This window comes from Larus michahellis, chromosome 2, assembly GCF_964199755.1.
Source record: "Larus michahellis chromosome 2, bLarMic1.1, whole genome shotgun sequence".
Classification (NCBI taxonomy): Eukaryota; Metazoa; Chordata; class Aves; order Charadriiformes; family Laridae; genus Larus; species Larus michahellis.
Window position 1 is genome coordinate 26,744,117 of NC_133897.1, and position 19,224 is coordinate 26,763,340.

Genomic DNA, 19,224 nt, shown 5'->3' on the forward strand with positions numbered 1-19,224 from the left:
ATATGTGTGTGTGTTTATGTGCCTATATATAAAAATACCTTAAAAATTCTTAAAGCTAATTTTAAGTTCTATGTATGAAAACATGCACCACAAAAAATTACATCCCTAGCCATTTGTATGGACCTCTGTTCTCTGGCATAAGCTAAATACATCTGTTACAGAGGAAAAGAAGCAAACATAACATATCTTGATTAAATCAGCGTGCCACTAAAGTAACACACTTCAAGTTAATTTTTACTGTGGAATACAATAACCTGCCTATTCACCGGCATAAAAGCAGTGCATACAGCACAGAGTATTAATACAATAATACAGAGTATTTAATACAGAGTATTGGAATTATTTTACACTACAGCTTTATATTTGCTGTGAATAAATATGGACATTTTGTGGATATTCTAGTAGAGAGAATCTAAGCTGCAATAACTTGAGTTGGCTGAGATGGGAAAGGTATCCTGCTGCAGTGCTTCTTGTCCCAGATCAGCTAAGTTCAATCCTTAGAATCTGGAGTTCAACAAGAAAAAATATGTTGGCCAGGTTTCCCAAATACCGACCTTGTCATAATTTGTGTCATTCTCTCTCCTCTTGCCCATCTCTGTGTGCTTGTTTTAGGGTGAAGAATAGCTTTGTGGGTATGCAGAGGCATAGGAGCCTGATTTCCTTCCAGTGCAGAAACTACTATTAAGAAAATGATTCCTATCTGCCCCCCAAAAAATCAAGAATGCCTCTTTGAACGTCTCCTCTGTATGTCACATCTGCTGCAGTCCGGACTTCAAATTACTTGTCAAAAGTAACATATGGCTTGTAAGGAAAATTTAGATCATGGGTAAACCCAAACATTTCAGTCTATTGTTCTGCCACTGCTTTACATGCACCATGAGCTGCAACAGCTTCCTCTTAATTGCTTTAACTGCAAAATCTCTTCTTTGATGAAGAGAAAGATTCTGAAAACAGGAGTGACGCTTCTGCTGATCACTGAGGCAGGATTTACTGGCAGAGCAAGTTGTGACTATACGCCACCACCATGAGACAAAGGAAAGCATCTGGAAAATACTCCCCGCTCTGAGGAGCTGCCACTGGCTCACTGCGAATAGTAAGGCACCGTCTCTGACATGCTGCCTGGCAGTCTAGCCCCACTTTTACACCTGCTTGAGCATTCTTCCTGCCACGTGCTCCCTTTCTTTCTTTCTTTCAGTGTCATCGAAGCATTGCACATAGCAATTGCTACCACATTGATGTTCCAATAGCAAAACCACAGCATCACTAGTAATCTGAGCGCGCCTCAAGGGAACCCAGAGCATTAGGATCCATAAGCTTTTTTCTTGCATTGCATCAAGTTCCAGCTCTGCAGAATTAACAGAAATGAAATGAGCTGATAGCAACATTTCACTTCCAGTGTTTGTAATACTGCAATTTTGCAATGACTTGATCATAAATTCTGTTCTACCAAAGGCTGAGTCTCCATCCCTGCCCACAATTCAGAATCTCTTCAGTTTCTTAATACCCTTTGACTTTCTGAATAAAGATGATTTCTGTCCCTCCATCTATTGAAAACAATAGCTTCCTTCTGACTTCAAAAAGGATGTGTCCCTTAGGGCCCTACTGGACTGGACTGCTGCCTTGAGAGTTCGGGCCGTAAAAGAAAAGTAGGTTGAGATGTCTATTTAGAGAGTCCTTGATAGACATCTTTTCACAGTGACATTTCTAATTCAGTGTCATTGTTTTGAAAGACTAAAATTATTATTTCAGGCAGGTTGCTTTCATGCATTATGCTACAATGTTGCTTGACTGCTTTCCAAGCTGGAACAACTGAAAAAATGTGAAGCGCTCCAATGATTTTAAATCACCCTAGTCAGGACACAGTGATTTAAAATTATTGGAGTGCTTCACATTTTTATGAGCTCTCAGTTTGCAAGCAATGGAGGCCTGGGCAGTCCTGGGCTACAGCACTGCAAAAAAACCCAACTATACGTTGCCATCAGTTTGAAAATGTTTGCATTTGAATTTGGAAATGGTAGGGATTTGGAGATAAATTTAAAGCCACCATAACAAAATCAGTGTCTGTATACTGACTGCAAAAAGGCCCAAGCTAGAGAAATAACTGTACAGAAAGAACATTATATTTTGTAGCACCCTGTGCTCAGCAGGCCCTTAATTCAAATCAAGACTCCTCTTAGCCCCTTGGTCAGACCATACATTACTACCCACACCACTGCACCAAAGGACATGTGGCTGTGTCTCTACATGCAGCACAGTAGGGGAAAGAAATCACAGCACCTGCAACAGAGGGAAACAACACCTTTTGGAGAATATCCTCTTTTTAAGGTTTAGTTCCTCCCCCACTTGTGCAGGGCACCTGTTCTCTCTCCTGCTACCCTTGCGCGCAGCAGGCCAAGCCCCTGGGAGTAGGATAACAGAGAAAAAAAGAAAAGATTTATCCCACAATAATATATCAGTTCAGTCCTTTTGTTTTTCACTTATTTATAGTGGCAACCCTTCTTTAATTCATAATACGGATTCAGAACAAAATTTATTGCAAGATACTCCACAAAGAATGAGATCCTTAGCAGCTGTAAATGGGCATCATTTCACTGAAGCTAATGGATTTACACCTCTTAGTATCAATTGGGGATTTGATCCTTTATTTGTGGACTCTAAATTCCTCACTAAGTTTTGCTTTTTTCTTTACCACAAAAGTACTGACAGGAACAAGTTAGTAACAGCTCTTCTCTCAGCATCTTTCTTATTAATTTGAGTAGGTTCTTTTTTTAGTGACTTTTAACTTTGATGTCGTTAAATGCGGCCACATTCTGAAGACTCTCAGTACTGGTGAATCTGTTTTCCTGGAATATCTTGTGTTGTTTTCAGAACTGCATGATTGTGTGACATCTGCTCCACATCTCATACGTGATCGACTGAGTAGGTACAACTGTGGCAGATGGCTGATGACTCACCTCACAACACTGAACACTGGTTTGCTTTCTGAGAAGCAACATCTTCATATTAATTTTCCAAGAGTCTTGCAAAGATGTGACTGGTCTGCCTGGCTTGATAGCAGGTAATGTAAGTTACAGGAAATGCACAGGGATGCAACAGCAACATTTATTCTAGGACTGGGGGTAATATTTTAAAAATCAATTTATGGGCTACTATCAGATAAATCCCCGAAAGGAAATCAGGTTCACTGCTGTGCTTTCTAAATCTTAGGCATCTAAATAGCAAAATTTGGATCCCTGAATCAGACAGAGATCTAGGCTTCCTATGCATAGGAGATACAGAATAATATCCACAGAAGCCATTCCCTTGAGTAAGGAATCAGGAAAAAACAGAGGAAAGGATATACCTTAAACCCTGTTCTCTCTGTGATTTCACTGCCCTGTTGCAGGCTGGGAGGAATACCATGAAGATTCACAGATCACAGACCTGGGTAGAAGGACATTCCCAGCTCTTCTAACATCCCTTGACAGATAACGTATGCACCTGCTATACCGGAGACCTTTGTTCTGGTCCCTCTCCCTCTTCTGACGACTGTCAGATTGAAAATGGCACAGCCCAGTCAGCCCGTGTAGCTTGGGTAGGGTAAGTTCTCCTCAGGTGTAAGAAAACTACTGCAAGAAGCCACAAGTTTACTTGTCATGACATTACCTCACAAAATTAATTTTGTTCGTTACTAAAATTAAAGAACATCAGTAACAATTTATTATCCCCCCTCATTCTTACAGACTCCTTGGCCCGGCAGAAGAAGATGACTGGAGGGAGCTCCAAAGAGCCATTCCTAAACCACTTAATTAACAGCTCTATATAATGACCCATCATATGCACATATTAATTTAAAGCCAAATATTGCGATATACATTGCGATAGCTTAAATCAATAAACATCAACTTTCTTGCATGCACAAAATTTCCATATTAAAAATGTAATTTAATCAGTGTTAAAACAACCAGATCCATATCGAAATACTTTAGGATCAAAAAACCCATGCCAGCCTCACAAGCATCACATCAAAATGTGACCACCCAGCTTAAACATGCTTCAGTCCCAAAGGCAAACACATCAAAATGCTTTAGTGGCCTGTTAACTATTTTTTAAAAAAAAATCTTTCTGCCAGAGACATGTCATTCGCATTTCCACCGCCCTTATGTCAACTAACACAGTTCCTAATGGGCCAAGTCTCTCGGACGCTCAACTGCTAACGCCATTAACATTACCAAAGGCGTGTGCGTGACTAACAGCAGTGGCCTCAGCAAACTGAACTCATACCTTCCATTTCCACATAAACTGCCCTAAAGTTAAAGAGTATCCCAGGAAGAAAAGAAGGGAGGAGCCGATGGGTAGAGAGGAAAGAAGGAAGATGTTGTCATTGCTGGTTCTGATTCATCCCGTAGGGAACATATATTAATCAGGTCTGGCAGAGAAAGCCAGCAAGGGTGAGTTGGACTATAATCCTGTAGTTCCAAAGACATATTAATCAGATTAAGGGCTTGAACATAGTACTCTTTCAAAGGTGAATGCCGTGTCCGCAAGTATTTGGAGTCATGTTCTCCATCCCTCTAGGCCAAAGTATACTCCGTTAAAAAATAATGGAAGTCCTTCAGCAGAAAAGATTTAAAATACCTCTGTCCAGAATAATCTAGAACTCAGCAGCCAGAGCTATAGCCACAGAAATGGACTCCGGCATTCATGCTCCCGGCGAGAGGGAGTGGAAGTGAGCGTGTCTGCCCTACATCCTGGATAAGTATTCCCGCTACCAGGCAATGCCTCAAAGGGAAGCTGCCTCTCTTCTGTCGTTTTATGGGCACCTGTGGATATGTTCCTAAACTGCCCACTGGGGTGACTCCTGCTGCAGGGCTTTAGACATTAAAAAGGCATTGCTGAGCAGCACTGAGACAAAACCTTTAGTTGTGTTTCAATGATCAGCACGGATAGTTTCTCTGAACTGCTATACTCTGCTAAACATAAAGGAAATTCTTAAAATGGTACTGGTGTCCCTTATATTCCTTGACAGTTGGTAACTAAAAACCCCATCATACCCCAGACCAGCAAAAGCTGAGTCTCCCTCCCCAAAATGGCATGTAATGATGGCAGCTAATTCACACGGAAAAGATCTTTTGGGGCTGATACTTCTCTCATAGTAATTTTATGTCATTCAGGTTCCACTAACAACTGTTGAGTTTACACCATGGTGCCAAAGAGGTATATTAGATCCCTCAACTTCAAGCTATCCAGAGCTTGCTCGGCTTATTTGGCACCTCTGTGTTGCTGACACAGGCAGAACTTTAACAGATGGTCTTACAATACTGGCAGTTGTTTTGTGCTGTGCTAGTGGTGAGGGGAAATACTCTACACAAATTGTCTGCAATTCTGGAAAATAAATGAAGTACAAATCCGTATTAACCTCAAAAGCCAAACTATAAAAAGTCAGATTAGTCATTTAACGATGTATGTATGTGCTCTGGGTTAAATGCTCGGTTGCTGCAAAATGGCAATATTTCCCTGCAGCCAGGGGAACTATGCTTCACTTCAGTTTCTTCCAGGAATATCCATAAAGACTGTATCAATAGAAAGGTATCGGCATGCATTAGGAATAAGCCTTGAGACTCTTCCTCATGTGATCAGCCCTGACCATCAGCAAAAGTACCTCCACAAACTGGGTGTTTTCACACAAATAGTGAAGCAACAGAGTGCAACTTAAGTTAACAGAATTTCTCTTTTTTCCCATGCCAAACAGAATTCAAGAAATAACACATCAGCTACTGTGCAAATGCTGAAATCAACAGCGACGACCAAGTAAACGGCAATTTTACATTTTTCTTCACTCATTCAAAAAGAGCAGTATGTAGCACAAGCTGAATTTTACACTCGCTGCAGTGGAACTTGAACTCTACATAAAAGACCAGAACTGCTCCTCCTTTTTCTCTTTTATTGTGCCAAATTATCAGATATATCAGCTGGGTTGAACTAGTAAACCATGTATGCAGAATAGTGCTTATCAAAAGTAAACCCAACAATTCCCTTCACTAGTATATAACCTCCATGAAATCTATGTTCACACATAGGCATTACAGTCTAGTAGTGCAAATTTAGAACAGGCTTTTAGAAAATCACAAGTGTTTTAGTCCAATGCTCACCTCTTCTGTTAGCTTTAAATGAATCATGGCTTGAAAGATATTTCGCCCTGAGATTTCAGAGGCTCGGTCATTGAGTTCCCATCCCTTTCAATATATTTAGTTAGATAACGTGTCAGCTACTTTGTATGTTATTTTCACAATGTTAGTTACGTTGAAATACAGTTCCCTTAGGTAGCTTCAAAGCCCTAGAAGGAAGTAGAACCCTAAAAGCATTATCATAAAAGAGTCCTTCAAATGCAAGAGGTACATTCCAGTCTTCTGCTGGGACTGAATCAAAGCTGTACCCATTTTTTAAAAAATGTTATTTTATCCACTAAAGTTAGTTAAAAAACATGGTTGCTGGAACTGACTGATGTTATACATTTATGACTTTGATACGAGTTAAGAGATCTTTATCAGTTTCATGTCTAATTTTATACTGAAAGATCAAACAACTCCTAAGTTTGAAGCTGTTAACAAAAAAAATATTAAAACAACTAAATTTCAGATAGGTTTCATGTTTTCTTTTCCTCCCTCAGGACTTTTGCCAGACTAAGATGACACAACATACTTCCAGAAAGTACTTATACAAACGCAAGATAATCCGTCTCTGAAAGCATAAATTATTTCTCCTCGTGAAAAAAGAAAAATCAAAAGAAATGTTAAACAGACAGAGTCAAAATGTAGGAACATGAATCCCTCTGCTTCTCTTCCCAGGCGTAAACATTTTGTCAAACATTTGAAGCTACGTTCCTCTATGTAGCGCTTTGCTGTGAAATTCCCAGGAGAGAAGAGGAGTTGGTATACATATTTTAGTACCAATAATGCAAGCACCTCCTATCCTGGGAAGAGGTCCTCCCTTACAGATGCCAAATATGAGATAATCTGATGGGAAAACTTCACAATCATCCTTCCAGTTACTGAGAGCCTTCCCAGCTTCTACAACAACGGGTCATAGCAACCCACTTCCTTGAGCCCATCCTCTGTAGAGCTCAGGTCCATGGTGAACATTTCCTGCTCTTGGAATGTATAGAAACCTTTCTGGCAAGAGGGATAGGAAACAAAAAGAGTCTCTTGGGGAAACAAAAGGCAAAGGGAAGGGGATAGGCGCACAGGATTTATTTTATCCATTCTAACAATACCCAGCGCTCTACCAGACACCTTCTAGGGAAGGTTCAAGTAGGCCTTGACTAAACAATAATGGAATCATCTGCCTACAGCTGCAATCATTCTTAATGATTTGGAATACTACTTTTGGTAAAACAGTAGACATTCAAGGGATTTATAAATCTAAAAGAGAAAAAAAAAACCCGAACCCAACCAAGTGCAACATTTCCACGAAGTGATCACATCTCTTAGCGAATACAGATCTTTGTGCTACAATTCATGTCCCAGGCTGGGCATTACTCAATTTTGATATAATAAAATCCTATGGAATTTTGTCTTTGTCACAAAGACACAGTGTGTCTTTGTGATTTATCTCTTTGCCCTTCTTATCTAATATTTTCTGAAATAATATCCAAAATCTTTTTTCTTAAATACCTTTATAGTTTCAGTAGGCACTCCAGGCTCTGGAACTTTATCCAAGTAAGTAGTCAAGTCTTGATCCACGTGTTCAAACACTAATGTTAACTTGGTCTCTCTGTCTGTTCGTGACACGGTGCACACATCAAACAATCTGAGAGGAGGAAAAGAAAAGAGGAGGTAAGTATACAGAGATCAGTACAGACAGACGCACCTTGCAGCTCATACATGTCTATTTAAATTTCTTACAGTACACAGAATGGAAAAAAGAGCTTTCCACTGGTAGAACGATCGTTGAGCTCCTGATTCATCAGATAACTACTGATACGACAATAATATCATATCTCTCTCTCATGTGTGGATTCTGAAACAGGATTAAGTATTAAGAATTCATCATCTGTTCAAAGCGAAATAATTACAAGAAAAAAATATTGTTTGGACAGAGCAACTAGAGTTAATACAGAAAATTACTTGATATTTATCCACATTCTATGCTGTAACACTTACAGGCATTTAAAAAAAATTGCAAGAAACATTCTTGTGAAAAAATATACAAGGTGTTTGCATGCACCTTCAGTTTCTTCCCACATAACTCCCACGTTCACCGTTACACGGCTTTATAATTAAATGTCCTTTGGCAGAAACAGAATTTTTTTGTTGATTAGTCTTGCAAGTTCCTGGACGCAAGGAATACCTTGAGAGTTGGGATGCAGTCTGGAAAAAAGCTTTGTCCACAAGACACCACTATTAAGAAAGCTTTCTTCTCTCATCGCCTTCTGTCATTCTTTTACTGAAATTTCTTTATCATTTCACCTTGTTGCACAACATCAAATTCAAAGTAATTTGCAAAGCTCTTCATAATGTCACATTCCAATCCGATTACTCTAGTTTCTATTGTTTTCTCTTTTTAATTAGGATTTCTCTCATCTTCTCCACTTCATCTACCATACCAGCTTTAATCATCGTTTTATCCTTTTCACAAATTTCCACCCATCCTCTATGCTTCACCCCTATACTCAGACCAGTGACTTTCGCTGTTTCCTCAAGTCGCACTTCTGCAAAATCACAACAGAAAACCATCTTACAGATGGAAGGAAGGATGCTGCTCCCCGCTTACGTACTTTACTAACGTGTTTATTCATTTAGTTTTAAATTGTAGAGATCAGACTGCCTTGCCCTCTGAAGCGAGGCACAAAATCAATTGTTACTTTTATTAGGTGACAGTAGATTTAAAAAAATGTATGAATACAGTTATTGAGAAAAAAGTCTATAGAGTTAAACTGAAGAACCTATCATCGATAACAAACCAAAGCAGCGTTGATACTACTGCTTATTTTCGTCAACATCATAGCAGTTATGTTGTTGTATTACATGTATCTTTCATCCTCTTACTTAGAATAACTGCTTCCTTACTTTGTGCAAAGTGCAGGATTTCTGACAACGTTATCAAGCAATAGTTTTGTTCTTTGTCCTGGGACTAAAGGATTTATATGCAGGACCCGTAGACAACAGATCACGCACAAAGCCTTGTGGGTCACTGCTTTTCAAAGAGGACATCTGACAAACAGACTAGGAAAACACTTTGTAGCAAGTTTTCACTTCTTACCTTAAATCTCAAAGTATTTCACAAGAGAAGGGAAGATAAGAATTGGCACAACTATCTGTGAAGACTGTAATCCAGGTTTAAAAGAGGGGTGTGTTTCACTTGAGATGATATAGATTTAACATGTTAAGGCCGTGGTCCCACTTCCCTAAATAATCTTTGGTCAGACACTTAAAAATTGTTTATTACCCACCATGTTTTAAAAATGGATGCATGCACATTCCTTTTAGCTTAAAGAAGCTTTTCAGTGAGTAATAATTTGGGAACCGTAGTTAGAGATTATGGAGAGACTGTCACCCTGCCTCTACTAGAAGACTAATCTGTACTTAATCTGTAATCATCACATGAACAAATATTAATTAAATTATTATGGTAACTGTGTAATTATGTAGCTATGTAAATTATTATAGTGACTTTAACAGCAAATGTCTTGGCACATTTCTCTTAAAGACCTTTATGGTTCCCTTAATGAGATGTACATGGAAGATAGATGTCCCGTACAGAGTAAATCAGTTTTGTGAAAAGTCACAAACCTTCCTGAAAAGTAAAACTCGCTGGTATTTGGCTGGAGGTTAATAATCTGCAATATATTTATATAAATCAATGTGGAATGTAGCCGGACTGCCTGTAACCCCAACACATGCAAATAGAGAGGAGCCAGACAGGTCTGAACATCTGAACATAAACACTGGAAAATATTTCCAACTGTATGATTCCTTTGTGTTGACCTACATTTACCTAAAAATGTTCTAAAACACCTTTTTTTGCCAGGTATTTAATACACTGGCAAAATTATCTTTTCAACCATAGCAGAATTATAATTCAAGAAAAAAAGGAAAAAAGATTTCACTGTATAGAATATAGAAGCAACATGTAATTTTGAACTCACTGTGGAGGGAAATGCTGATTCTCCCTTTAATTCTTCTGTATGTGGCTTATTTTGATTATGGCACAGCAAAATAAGGAACTCGGAGGAGTGCAATTCTAGTCACCTATTACTGAGTAATAATATTATCGCTGTGTAATAATATTATCTTTCCTTTTTATACACCCTTTATGTGAAACTCTAAATGCTTTACTGTTAATAATAAAAACTCCAGATCCTGCACCAGGCAGTGTGAAGTACATTGTGTTTACTCACAGAAAATACAGCCACTGCCTCAGAAAGATAATAATTTAAAGCACAGCTTATATGCACCCGCGATATTACAAGACGACAACGTCTGGCATTGCCTGTGCTAATCATTCTGGAAATGGATTGAGAAAGACACAGCCTCTTTATTTAGTAGTTCCCATAGGGATAAAACTACTTTTTATAAATTATATTCTTTTACATCCACTGCGAGAAAATCAGCCATAGAGTTGTCGTCTTTAGTGAGGAACATCTCTGCTGTCTACAGTGCACAACTCTCAAGCTATTTCCTCATGATTTTCTGTACGTGAGGGGTTGGCTTTGCACAGAACAGGCAACAGCAAAAGGCCTTTTATTTAAAGAGTTACTATGTGGACACTGTCGTAAGTGAGGTAAACGTACCTCAATTAATACAGGATTTCCATACTGAATACTTTGTAAACACAAGCCCTGCCCTTCTATTGTACTTGGAAAAGAAACGTTTGAATTATTTGATTAAAGTAAGATCCGCTATGGGAAATCCTGCAAGTATTTAACAAGATGTTTGGCTGGGAGTCATACACCGCCTGATGTGTCGATCTGAACCGGAACACTGTTGAACACTTACGGAGTACCTGTGTTTTAATGCAGACATTTTTCCAAGTTAATTGTACTAAAGTAAAAAAACCGTATCCGATACAAATCTGTGCCTCCGCTTTAGTTTATGTGTTTAGTGCCTACTGGATCTTACTATAAACTAGCAGAATACCTGCCTTCCTACAAAAATACTTTGGTTTTCTTTGAAAACTAGATGATGCCTCCTGAAGTCTCCAAAGCTTCTTACAACTTGTAATCTGACAAATGCAACCTCAGTTCATCTTCATTTTACAATGTAAAGCCTGAATGCTTAATGCTTTTATAAGAAAAAGCACAGTTATGTCAATTCCTTTGAAAACCATTGCATCTACTGACTGGTATTAACTAGAAAGTTCTTAACTTTTGCTTTTGAGATGCTCTGAGAATTGCTATAAAGTTATTGACTTTCAAGCAAAATAAACATTTTTTTCCTGAGCAAACAGAGATAGCAGCGATGGAGATCAAACCCATCAGCACAAGCCACCTGCAAGAAATACCGAAAACCAGATCTGACTTTAAGACCTGAAAAACTGTAGGACATCAGTTCTCTTGGCCACTGTCAAACAGATGAGTAAGTACATCTGGAAAATTAGCCAGATCATAGTCATAGGGAAGACCAAACAATTAGATCTTTGCTGCCAATGCATCGAATGGCTTATTGTTATTTTTGTTGCAGTAGGACTAATCCAACATGAACACATATCCCTTTACTCTGCTGGTCACTCACAGCACTGAACAAAAACACAGTCCTGGCCCTCCAAAGTTTTTCAGTAACACGGATTTACTTTAATTTTCTTGGAAACAGTGTCTTCCTAGGAAGAGTTACTTCCTAGCTTATGCATGACAGAAGAAGAGAACCGGCGCCATTGATTTATGAGTAGGAGAAATGTTCAGGAAGACTGTGGTGTGGTAAGTAGCGGCACAGCAATATGCTACAGTTTTAAGGTTTCGTAAGTCTGGACAAGGACTCAGATGGAAAGAGTTTGGTGGTCCCAACCTAACTCTGAAAGGTATTTATCCACATGACAGAAAACCAGCACAGAATTTATGTGTGACTGACAGTGTTTACACAAACACCACAAGATTAGGATACCAAGACTATTACAGGTCATGACTGAGGTTTATTGACAAATATGGGGGGGGGGGGAGGGGAGCCTGAATAGCTTCTGCTTTCACTGACTTTGGCTCAGGTTAATCCTGTGAGTCTGTAGTTTTCAAGGGCAGAGAAATTTTCAGCCTCTCTTACCAAAAGGCATTGAAGAACAACCGTCAGGCATCCTTTGAGTCCAAATTTCAGCAGCAGCCTTAGACTCTTCTGTTCTCTTGAAGCCACTCAGCAGCAAGCCCTTCATTTCCCCCAATTTCTTAAACTACGTACTCCTTGAAAAAAATGGTTTTCTCCATACTTTTAATATTAGCTACCTTCTCCTTGCTTTTGAAGAGGAAAAAGACTCTGCTAACAGAAACCAGTCTCTACTTGAAATCACATATACCCAATGTATTGTAACAAAGGGGTCGTATTTCAGATGAAGAAGACAATAGCTGGGCAAGTGGAGTGGAACATGTGCGTTACGAGAACCATGTCCCACGTAGCAAAACAGGAAATAGAGCTTCACACTCTGAAACGTATGTCAGAGCTCTTTCCCTTTGTTCAGGACACGCTGCTTTGTCTCATCTTAATCAGCAATCACCTACTTCTCCACGCCTCTGAAAGCTAGTCTTTCAGACATAGATTTTTCTCGCTCCAAGGAGATTTAGTGAAGTACTTTTAGATTAAAAAAGAGCACATGCAGATGAACAGGCTGCTAAATTTAAGTATCTCATATTTTAAGTGCATTTTCCTGGGATAACATTTGTAAAACCACGTAGTAATGCAAGACCTAAGTTCCATTTTCAAAAGTGTACGCAGTCTTCAGGAGCTTCCCAATGTGCTTGTCCCGCCAGATGCAGCTGCACCAATGTCCACCAATACTGAGGGTATGCCACAGCAGACTGCAACATAATGCAGAGACACTTGGACCACGCTCAATTGACCCACCTCGGTACTGGGCACGTACAGTGTGACAGCACAGCGCTGCCTGCAGCACCGTAAACTAGCCCACCGTGAGCTCCATCCAGCAGCAGTCAGATGCCTAGAGTCAAACTCAATACGTTAAAAAAAGCTTGGGTATCTCTACACTGCTCATGGCAACTTTACGTCTCAAATCCTTATTCTCTACGTTTCTACTGGTTTCTTGGAGTTTGTGAACGTTTTTCCCGCTTCGCTTCGCAGGAAAGAGTAGCAGGATCTCTTCTTGTCTTCAGAAGAAACTTCTTTCAGGCAAATAGCAGAAAAGGGCAGAACATAACATCAGATAAAATAAATGAATTTATCTGGGACAGGCAGATGTTATGCAGATAGATGTTTTCAACTCTGCAGTCACTCACTCATTATCTGCTGCACACAGAGCAGAAAGAGCTACCGCGAAGAAGCAATCGCATGATGAACGCAAGGCAGCGGAAAAGTCCTGTCCTGGAGACCTACTCCAGCAGAGCTTGGCCAATATTCTTGCTTATAGCCCACTCACCAGTGAGGTTTCAGGGAAGGAAGGGGGATATTAGGATGACAAGGCAATCGTTCATCTGCAAGCTGAGCTTTGTGCTGTAATTTTTTCCAGTCTCTCTCCCTTTCTGACTTGGAAAAATTATTTAAAATGCTTAGCTGTATAAAAGATGTTTTTGTTCTTTAAGCGTGTGTGAGGAAGAGAGACAGAGAAACTGACAGAGAGAAATAGATGCTCTTGAAAGCGAAGTAAATAGCACTGGCTAAAGTCCGATAGTGTGGGCTGACTGGGCAAGCTTTCAACGCTCAGTACCGACTGCAGCCCTGACCTGCAACACCCCTGCTCTCCTGCGCTGGGCCCCACTCGAGCAACGACCAGCCCCGGTGCCAGACTGAATGGTTTTGTGATGCAGACAAATGTCTGCTCCGATGAAACCACCAAAGCTAATTCTCATTTTCAGCAGAAGCCAAGAGTTGTGCCCCAAAGATGAAAAGGCCAAGTACATTTACTCAGCGTGCCACCCAAGTCACTAAAAGATGCAGTTGTTAAAGGGTTTTACTTCAAGGGAAAATACGCCTGACAAGACGTTCTCTGCACCTCTCTGTTTATAGCAGCGTGCAGTCTTTTTTAGCCCTCGCACTGCCATTTCTTGTTCCCCTTCTTTGTGAAGGGAGAGTATTTTTAATAGGCAAGGACCAGAAATGGATCTGGTAAGGCTCAGTAATTCAAAATAACCTGCCTTGCAGAACTTCACTTTCAGGACTCGTCCTACAGTTCACCAGTTTTTGAAATACTGAACTCCTCACCAGTTCATTCACAGCTTCAGTTGCAATTGATTTTAAATCCAAACTGGTCACACACTGAGGAATTGCCATTACAGAGAGAAAAGACCAGCCTGCTGGTGCCTACGCTTACTCCTGTGCGCTGCCCTACCAAACGCCTGTCAGATTCTCTCTGCGAGGGACAGGCCAAGTCACCCCCAAATCAGAAAAATAACATGGCCTGTTGTGAAGACAGTCGCTGACAGATTGTTTAGGATCAGCAATAGCTGTCTGACCTATTCATAGTGCTCTCATGTGATCCTCCGGCAAGCAAATGTACGCTGCCTTTCAGAGTCACGTACACGGCCGTTATAGGGTGCTGAGAGCTTCCAGTGAGCTTCCATAAGCTTCCAGTTCAGACCACAAATTAAAGATGCTCCGATTCATTGGCAGAGCACGTGCACCTTTTATCACATGTTTTAGATTTTCTGTAGACTACCTTCCTCGGGGAAAGCCACATTCCTTTTTACATTCCCTAAATTGCTCAACATGTAAATAAAACTTATGCCTGAATATTGATTTTGTTTAATTCAAATGAAAGGTGTGCAGAAGTTATTCTGGACTCCCAGCTGTACCTGTGCAAGACGGGATGCCACAAAATTCAGTCTTTATTCATAGGTATCTCACAGTCAGACTGATTGCTACAGACTCCACATTTCAGTTTGCATTTTGCATTCATGCTTGTGCCAAACCTACAGGATCTAAATCTAAGCTGATCATCTCTTTCCTGGATTTAAATAAAACCAACAACTCATCTTTGGAAGACTTTACAACACTATAAATTATCAGTCATTCTTTAGTAGCTTAATAATCTAACCTATCTACACTTCAGACTTAATGGTGATGCCAACGTACCAAAAATAACAAAGGCAATAATAACCCTCCACTCCATATAAAAAGTATTCACAGCAAAAAATCAAATGTCCATTTCGATAACTCTGCACCGTCTCGTATAGTTTTTTAAATCCTTGCAATATCACAGCAGTTCCTGAGGTGTTTAATTCGGGATTTTTTAAGCGGCAAGTAATTCCAGTGCTAATTTGATTCCAAGGTCTTGCTTTTTAAGAATGCATGGGGAAACCTAAAAACAAAGAAGCAGGTACTGTATAAGATGACAGAAGGGGTCTACTGTTTTGATGGTTATCATCAATTCAGGGAGTGCTGTTCCTCAATGACCTCCAGGTGACTCTACAGCCATAATTCTACTGGGGGACGGTGGCAAAACTGAGGTTCTGTTTGAATCCGAATGAACCTTCCGGTGTACACTAAGCCCTCAGGAATACAAGCAACCACAGCCTGACCGAGAGTACTTGTGAAGAGCAAATGCAGTCATCAGAGCCATTGAACAAGTAAGATAAGGGGGCTTGCTAAATGGTGCAAACACACCTGAGCCCTGATGATGGTGCCACCCCTTCCCAGGAAGAAGGGCCGGTACCGGCAGCAGCTGAAAGGAGCCCAAAGCTGGTATGGCGATGGCAACGAGGAGGGGAAAGAGAGCACTGGGTGCAAAATGTCTTGCTGTGGTTCTTTTACTGGCACTCACAACAGTTTGGATGAAGACCCTCAGAAAAAGTATTGTAGTAATGATTCGTGAGATACCGACACATTAAAGCCTTGTAAGAAAATACATTTCTACAACATTTCATGGGTAAAGATGGGACCCAATGGTCCGTGTTTCTCCAAGAAGGATCAAGAGCCGACTTTTAGAAAGGGAAAACTTCCACGGTTCAACAATACTCCACTGCAAAAGCAAAAGTGCAGGAAAACATAAAAAAAGCCTAAAGAAAAATAAAAGGCTGAATTGGCTAAAAGTTGTCAATACCGATATGCACAAAGTAACTAAATAGTGTATATGTTAGTAAAGACAGCTGTTCATTTGAAAACCAAATTCATTCTTTTTATTCCTTTGAATTGCGTTCTAACGTAGTCAAAGAATTATTAAGGAAATCTGTAGGCTTTTTAATGTAACACGCTGTATATCCATGTATTAAACAGAAAGCAATTAGTATACATTGGAGTGAAACACGGTAAAACATTGCAGGGTTCACTGCAGTGCCAATTTGTTTATATTTGGGTTTATTATTATGTATCATTTCTTAAATACAACGTTCTTGGATCTCTAGATGACATTATAGCAGAGAAAATCCTTGGTAAGAGAATGAAACAAGCACCACTCTGGGAAATCAGGTGCAAACTTCTTACAGAGCCTGTTTGTTTATTGCTATGACAGCACGGTCAGTTGACATAACACAAGCTTTGAGCAGTATTTTATGAAACGTTTTTAGATCCGTCAGTACAACAATGCAATTTTGGAGATAGGGTAGTAGAGCGCAGAAAAAAAACTGTCTTAGATCTTCATCTTGCGCGATCCACTAGCCCTGAACTACCCCAGAACTCACCCTGCACTTAACTTCCAGCGTGCAAACAACCTAAGTGACTTCTAAGGAAGTATACATCATCTAAGGCTTTGTCTCCCTTATACGCCTGGTATCTTTCAGAAATGAAACAGAGAAGAAAACAAAAAAATAAAAAGATAATTCATTGTCTGTGCACATGGAACAAAAGGCCAAAAAAGGCTGGTTTTCTCTCCCTTATACTCAGCCAGTCGTTACCTGGACAGGGTGATGTAAACGCCTGAATGCCATTTAAACCTGTATCTACTGCGAGAGTTGGTGTGTGTGTTCCCGCTCTGGTTTCTCTCACCCGTGCAGTGAGAACTCTACAACTTGGAGCCCTGCACGTGAGCTCCCCTTTTGCACCCTTTTTTTGTGTCCTTATCTGTACCACAGTCTCTCCTTCCTAACTTTTTAATTGCCTTTAGCTAATTTTTGAGTATGGCCATACATCTCTGAAAACAATGTTCACAATGTATTCCAAAGAGTTCATCACACTATTTGTTTTTCCTTAAATTCTGAAATGAACAAAACTGCGAACCGTTGCTTTTCCCGTCCTGGGGGACTAGAAACGTTGCCTTTCTAGTTCTGGGGGACTAGAAAACAGCAACAGATATGAACAGTTCTTGTTATCTTACAAATGGAACCAGGAATTTAACACCAGATATTTAAACTGCATGAAAACAACTTTTTAAAAATGTTTTAATCTGTTGAAAGAATCTGTTTATGGATTCACTAGAACTGCTCAAAATTTCCTGAAAAAGGACCAGACATATCCACCCACTTCCAAGGCAAGCACTGCGGCGAACGCAGTTCCCACATTCAGCAATAGACGAAGAGAAAATCCAAAAGGTGTCTTACATTTTGTTTGTTGACTTCCACACATGCTTGTCCTGCATGAAGTTAAAAGACATAAAAATAGAGATGCAGTTGACGCTTGATACGGGGAATGACTTTGATCGGGCTTTGATGCCAGATAAACTCCCAAGAAGTCCGTGTGCCGTGATGCCAGGGGCACCGTTAAGTGCAGACAAAGGGAATTCCTCCATTCACGTCAGCAAAACCCGTCAGGGAGCACAGCGGGCTCAACTGACCTCCCTGCGGCACCGCACCACGTCCTAACGCCACCACTCAACGTGGTACCAATCACATCCCATGTGCCCCAAAGCAAAGAGCACTCAGGTGATTTCCGAAAATCGAAAGACAGCGGCAATTGCTCACATGGGTAAGAAAAACAAACAGGATTTGGCCAGGTTTTGGGAGGCAATCAGATTTATGCACCTGAACATGGCACTCGTCTTTATAAGTTGCATTCTAAAAGAAAAACTGAGTGGCAGAGAGTAATACATAACTTCATAAGGGAAAGAAAACAGTGAGGGGGTATTTATTCTACAACCAAAGCATCGAAACTAAGGGAACACAAAGTTAGGTAAAGCTTTAATTCAGCACATACAGGGGGTAGATTTAAGGTTTGCAGGAAAACTAACAATGCCATTGAAGGTAGCTGTCTTTAGGTAGCCATCATCAGAGCGTTCAAATGCCACCCATCTACACAAGAGCGTGGCAGAGCTCCTGGAGCGCTGAGTTCTCCTCTCAGCTACCGTGGAAGAAATATAACTCATGTAACAGAGATGCTCAAGGGTTTGGTGGTTCATCTGAAAAAGTCATGTAGGTCTCTACATATTCAAGAGAAAGAAGGTCGGTTGGATCACTCTAGGGGGTACTGGCTCTCCTTGCTTGCTATGGAAGATGCCTAGATGACTAATTTAGACCAGGCGCTTGAAGTTAACTGAATTTAAGAGAGAGGAGTCTTTGCCAGGCAGACTGTAATTGAAAGACTTTACTTGGTGGGATTCCAGATTATGTTCAATTAATTTTTGAAGATATTTACAAATATTTCTTCTCAGGAGGCACGTAAAAGAAAATCAAAGAGATGTCAAAAAAAAAAAAAAGAAAAAAAAAGAAAAAGACTTTGAAAATGCCTCTGCCCTGTTCACTCAACCCCCACAGACCGGGATCAATCCTACAAAGCTCTGCACACAAGAGCCTTTACCTAAGCCTCATGAAGTCAGTACATGAATTTAACTGGCTTTGGCTCAGGTCCAGAATTCCCTTTAATTTGAAAGGGAGTTTCACCTGCGACAAACTTGCAGCATAGAGTTTAATATTCATGTTGTGCAGAACAGAAACAAATGAGACTAATAAATCTTCAATAGAAACTTACAAGATTTTTCTGGCTTAATAAATTTAGCCGGAGGGCAATTGCTCTTAAACACTCGATACATAAAAAGGGATCCTCATTTCCATTAGCATGCAAATTCCTTACACATCTCATCAGAATTTAAGATTTCGCATCTTACAAGTTTTTTAAAAATGTGGACCTCATGGCTGCTCTTTTCCACATTCAGTCATTCACACGTGGCCGTTCAAGCTCCTTGGCTGTCATGACATTTCTTCTACTAAGCTTTTTTCTTTTTTTTTTT

The 19,224-nt window shown here is 40.1% G+C and overlaps 1 protein-coding gene across 2 annotated transcripts in view; it reads right to left on the reverse strand.

The window, feature by feature from the left end:
* Nucleotides 1-19,224, reverse strand: part of CDK6 (cyclin dependent kinase 6) — a 127,446-nt gene that overhangs the window by 88,086 nt on the left and 20,136 nt on the right. For both annotated transcript variants that reach the window (XM_074574678.1, XM_074574679.1), the window contains exon 3: nucleotides 7,653-7,788. In XM_074574678.1, coding sequence (XP_074430779.1) covers nucleotides 7,653-7,788 — 136 coding nt within the window. The remainder of the gene's footprint in view (nucleotides 1-7,652; nucleotides 7,789-19,224) is intronic.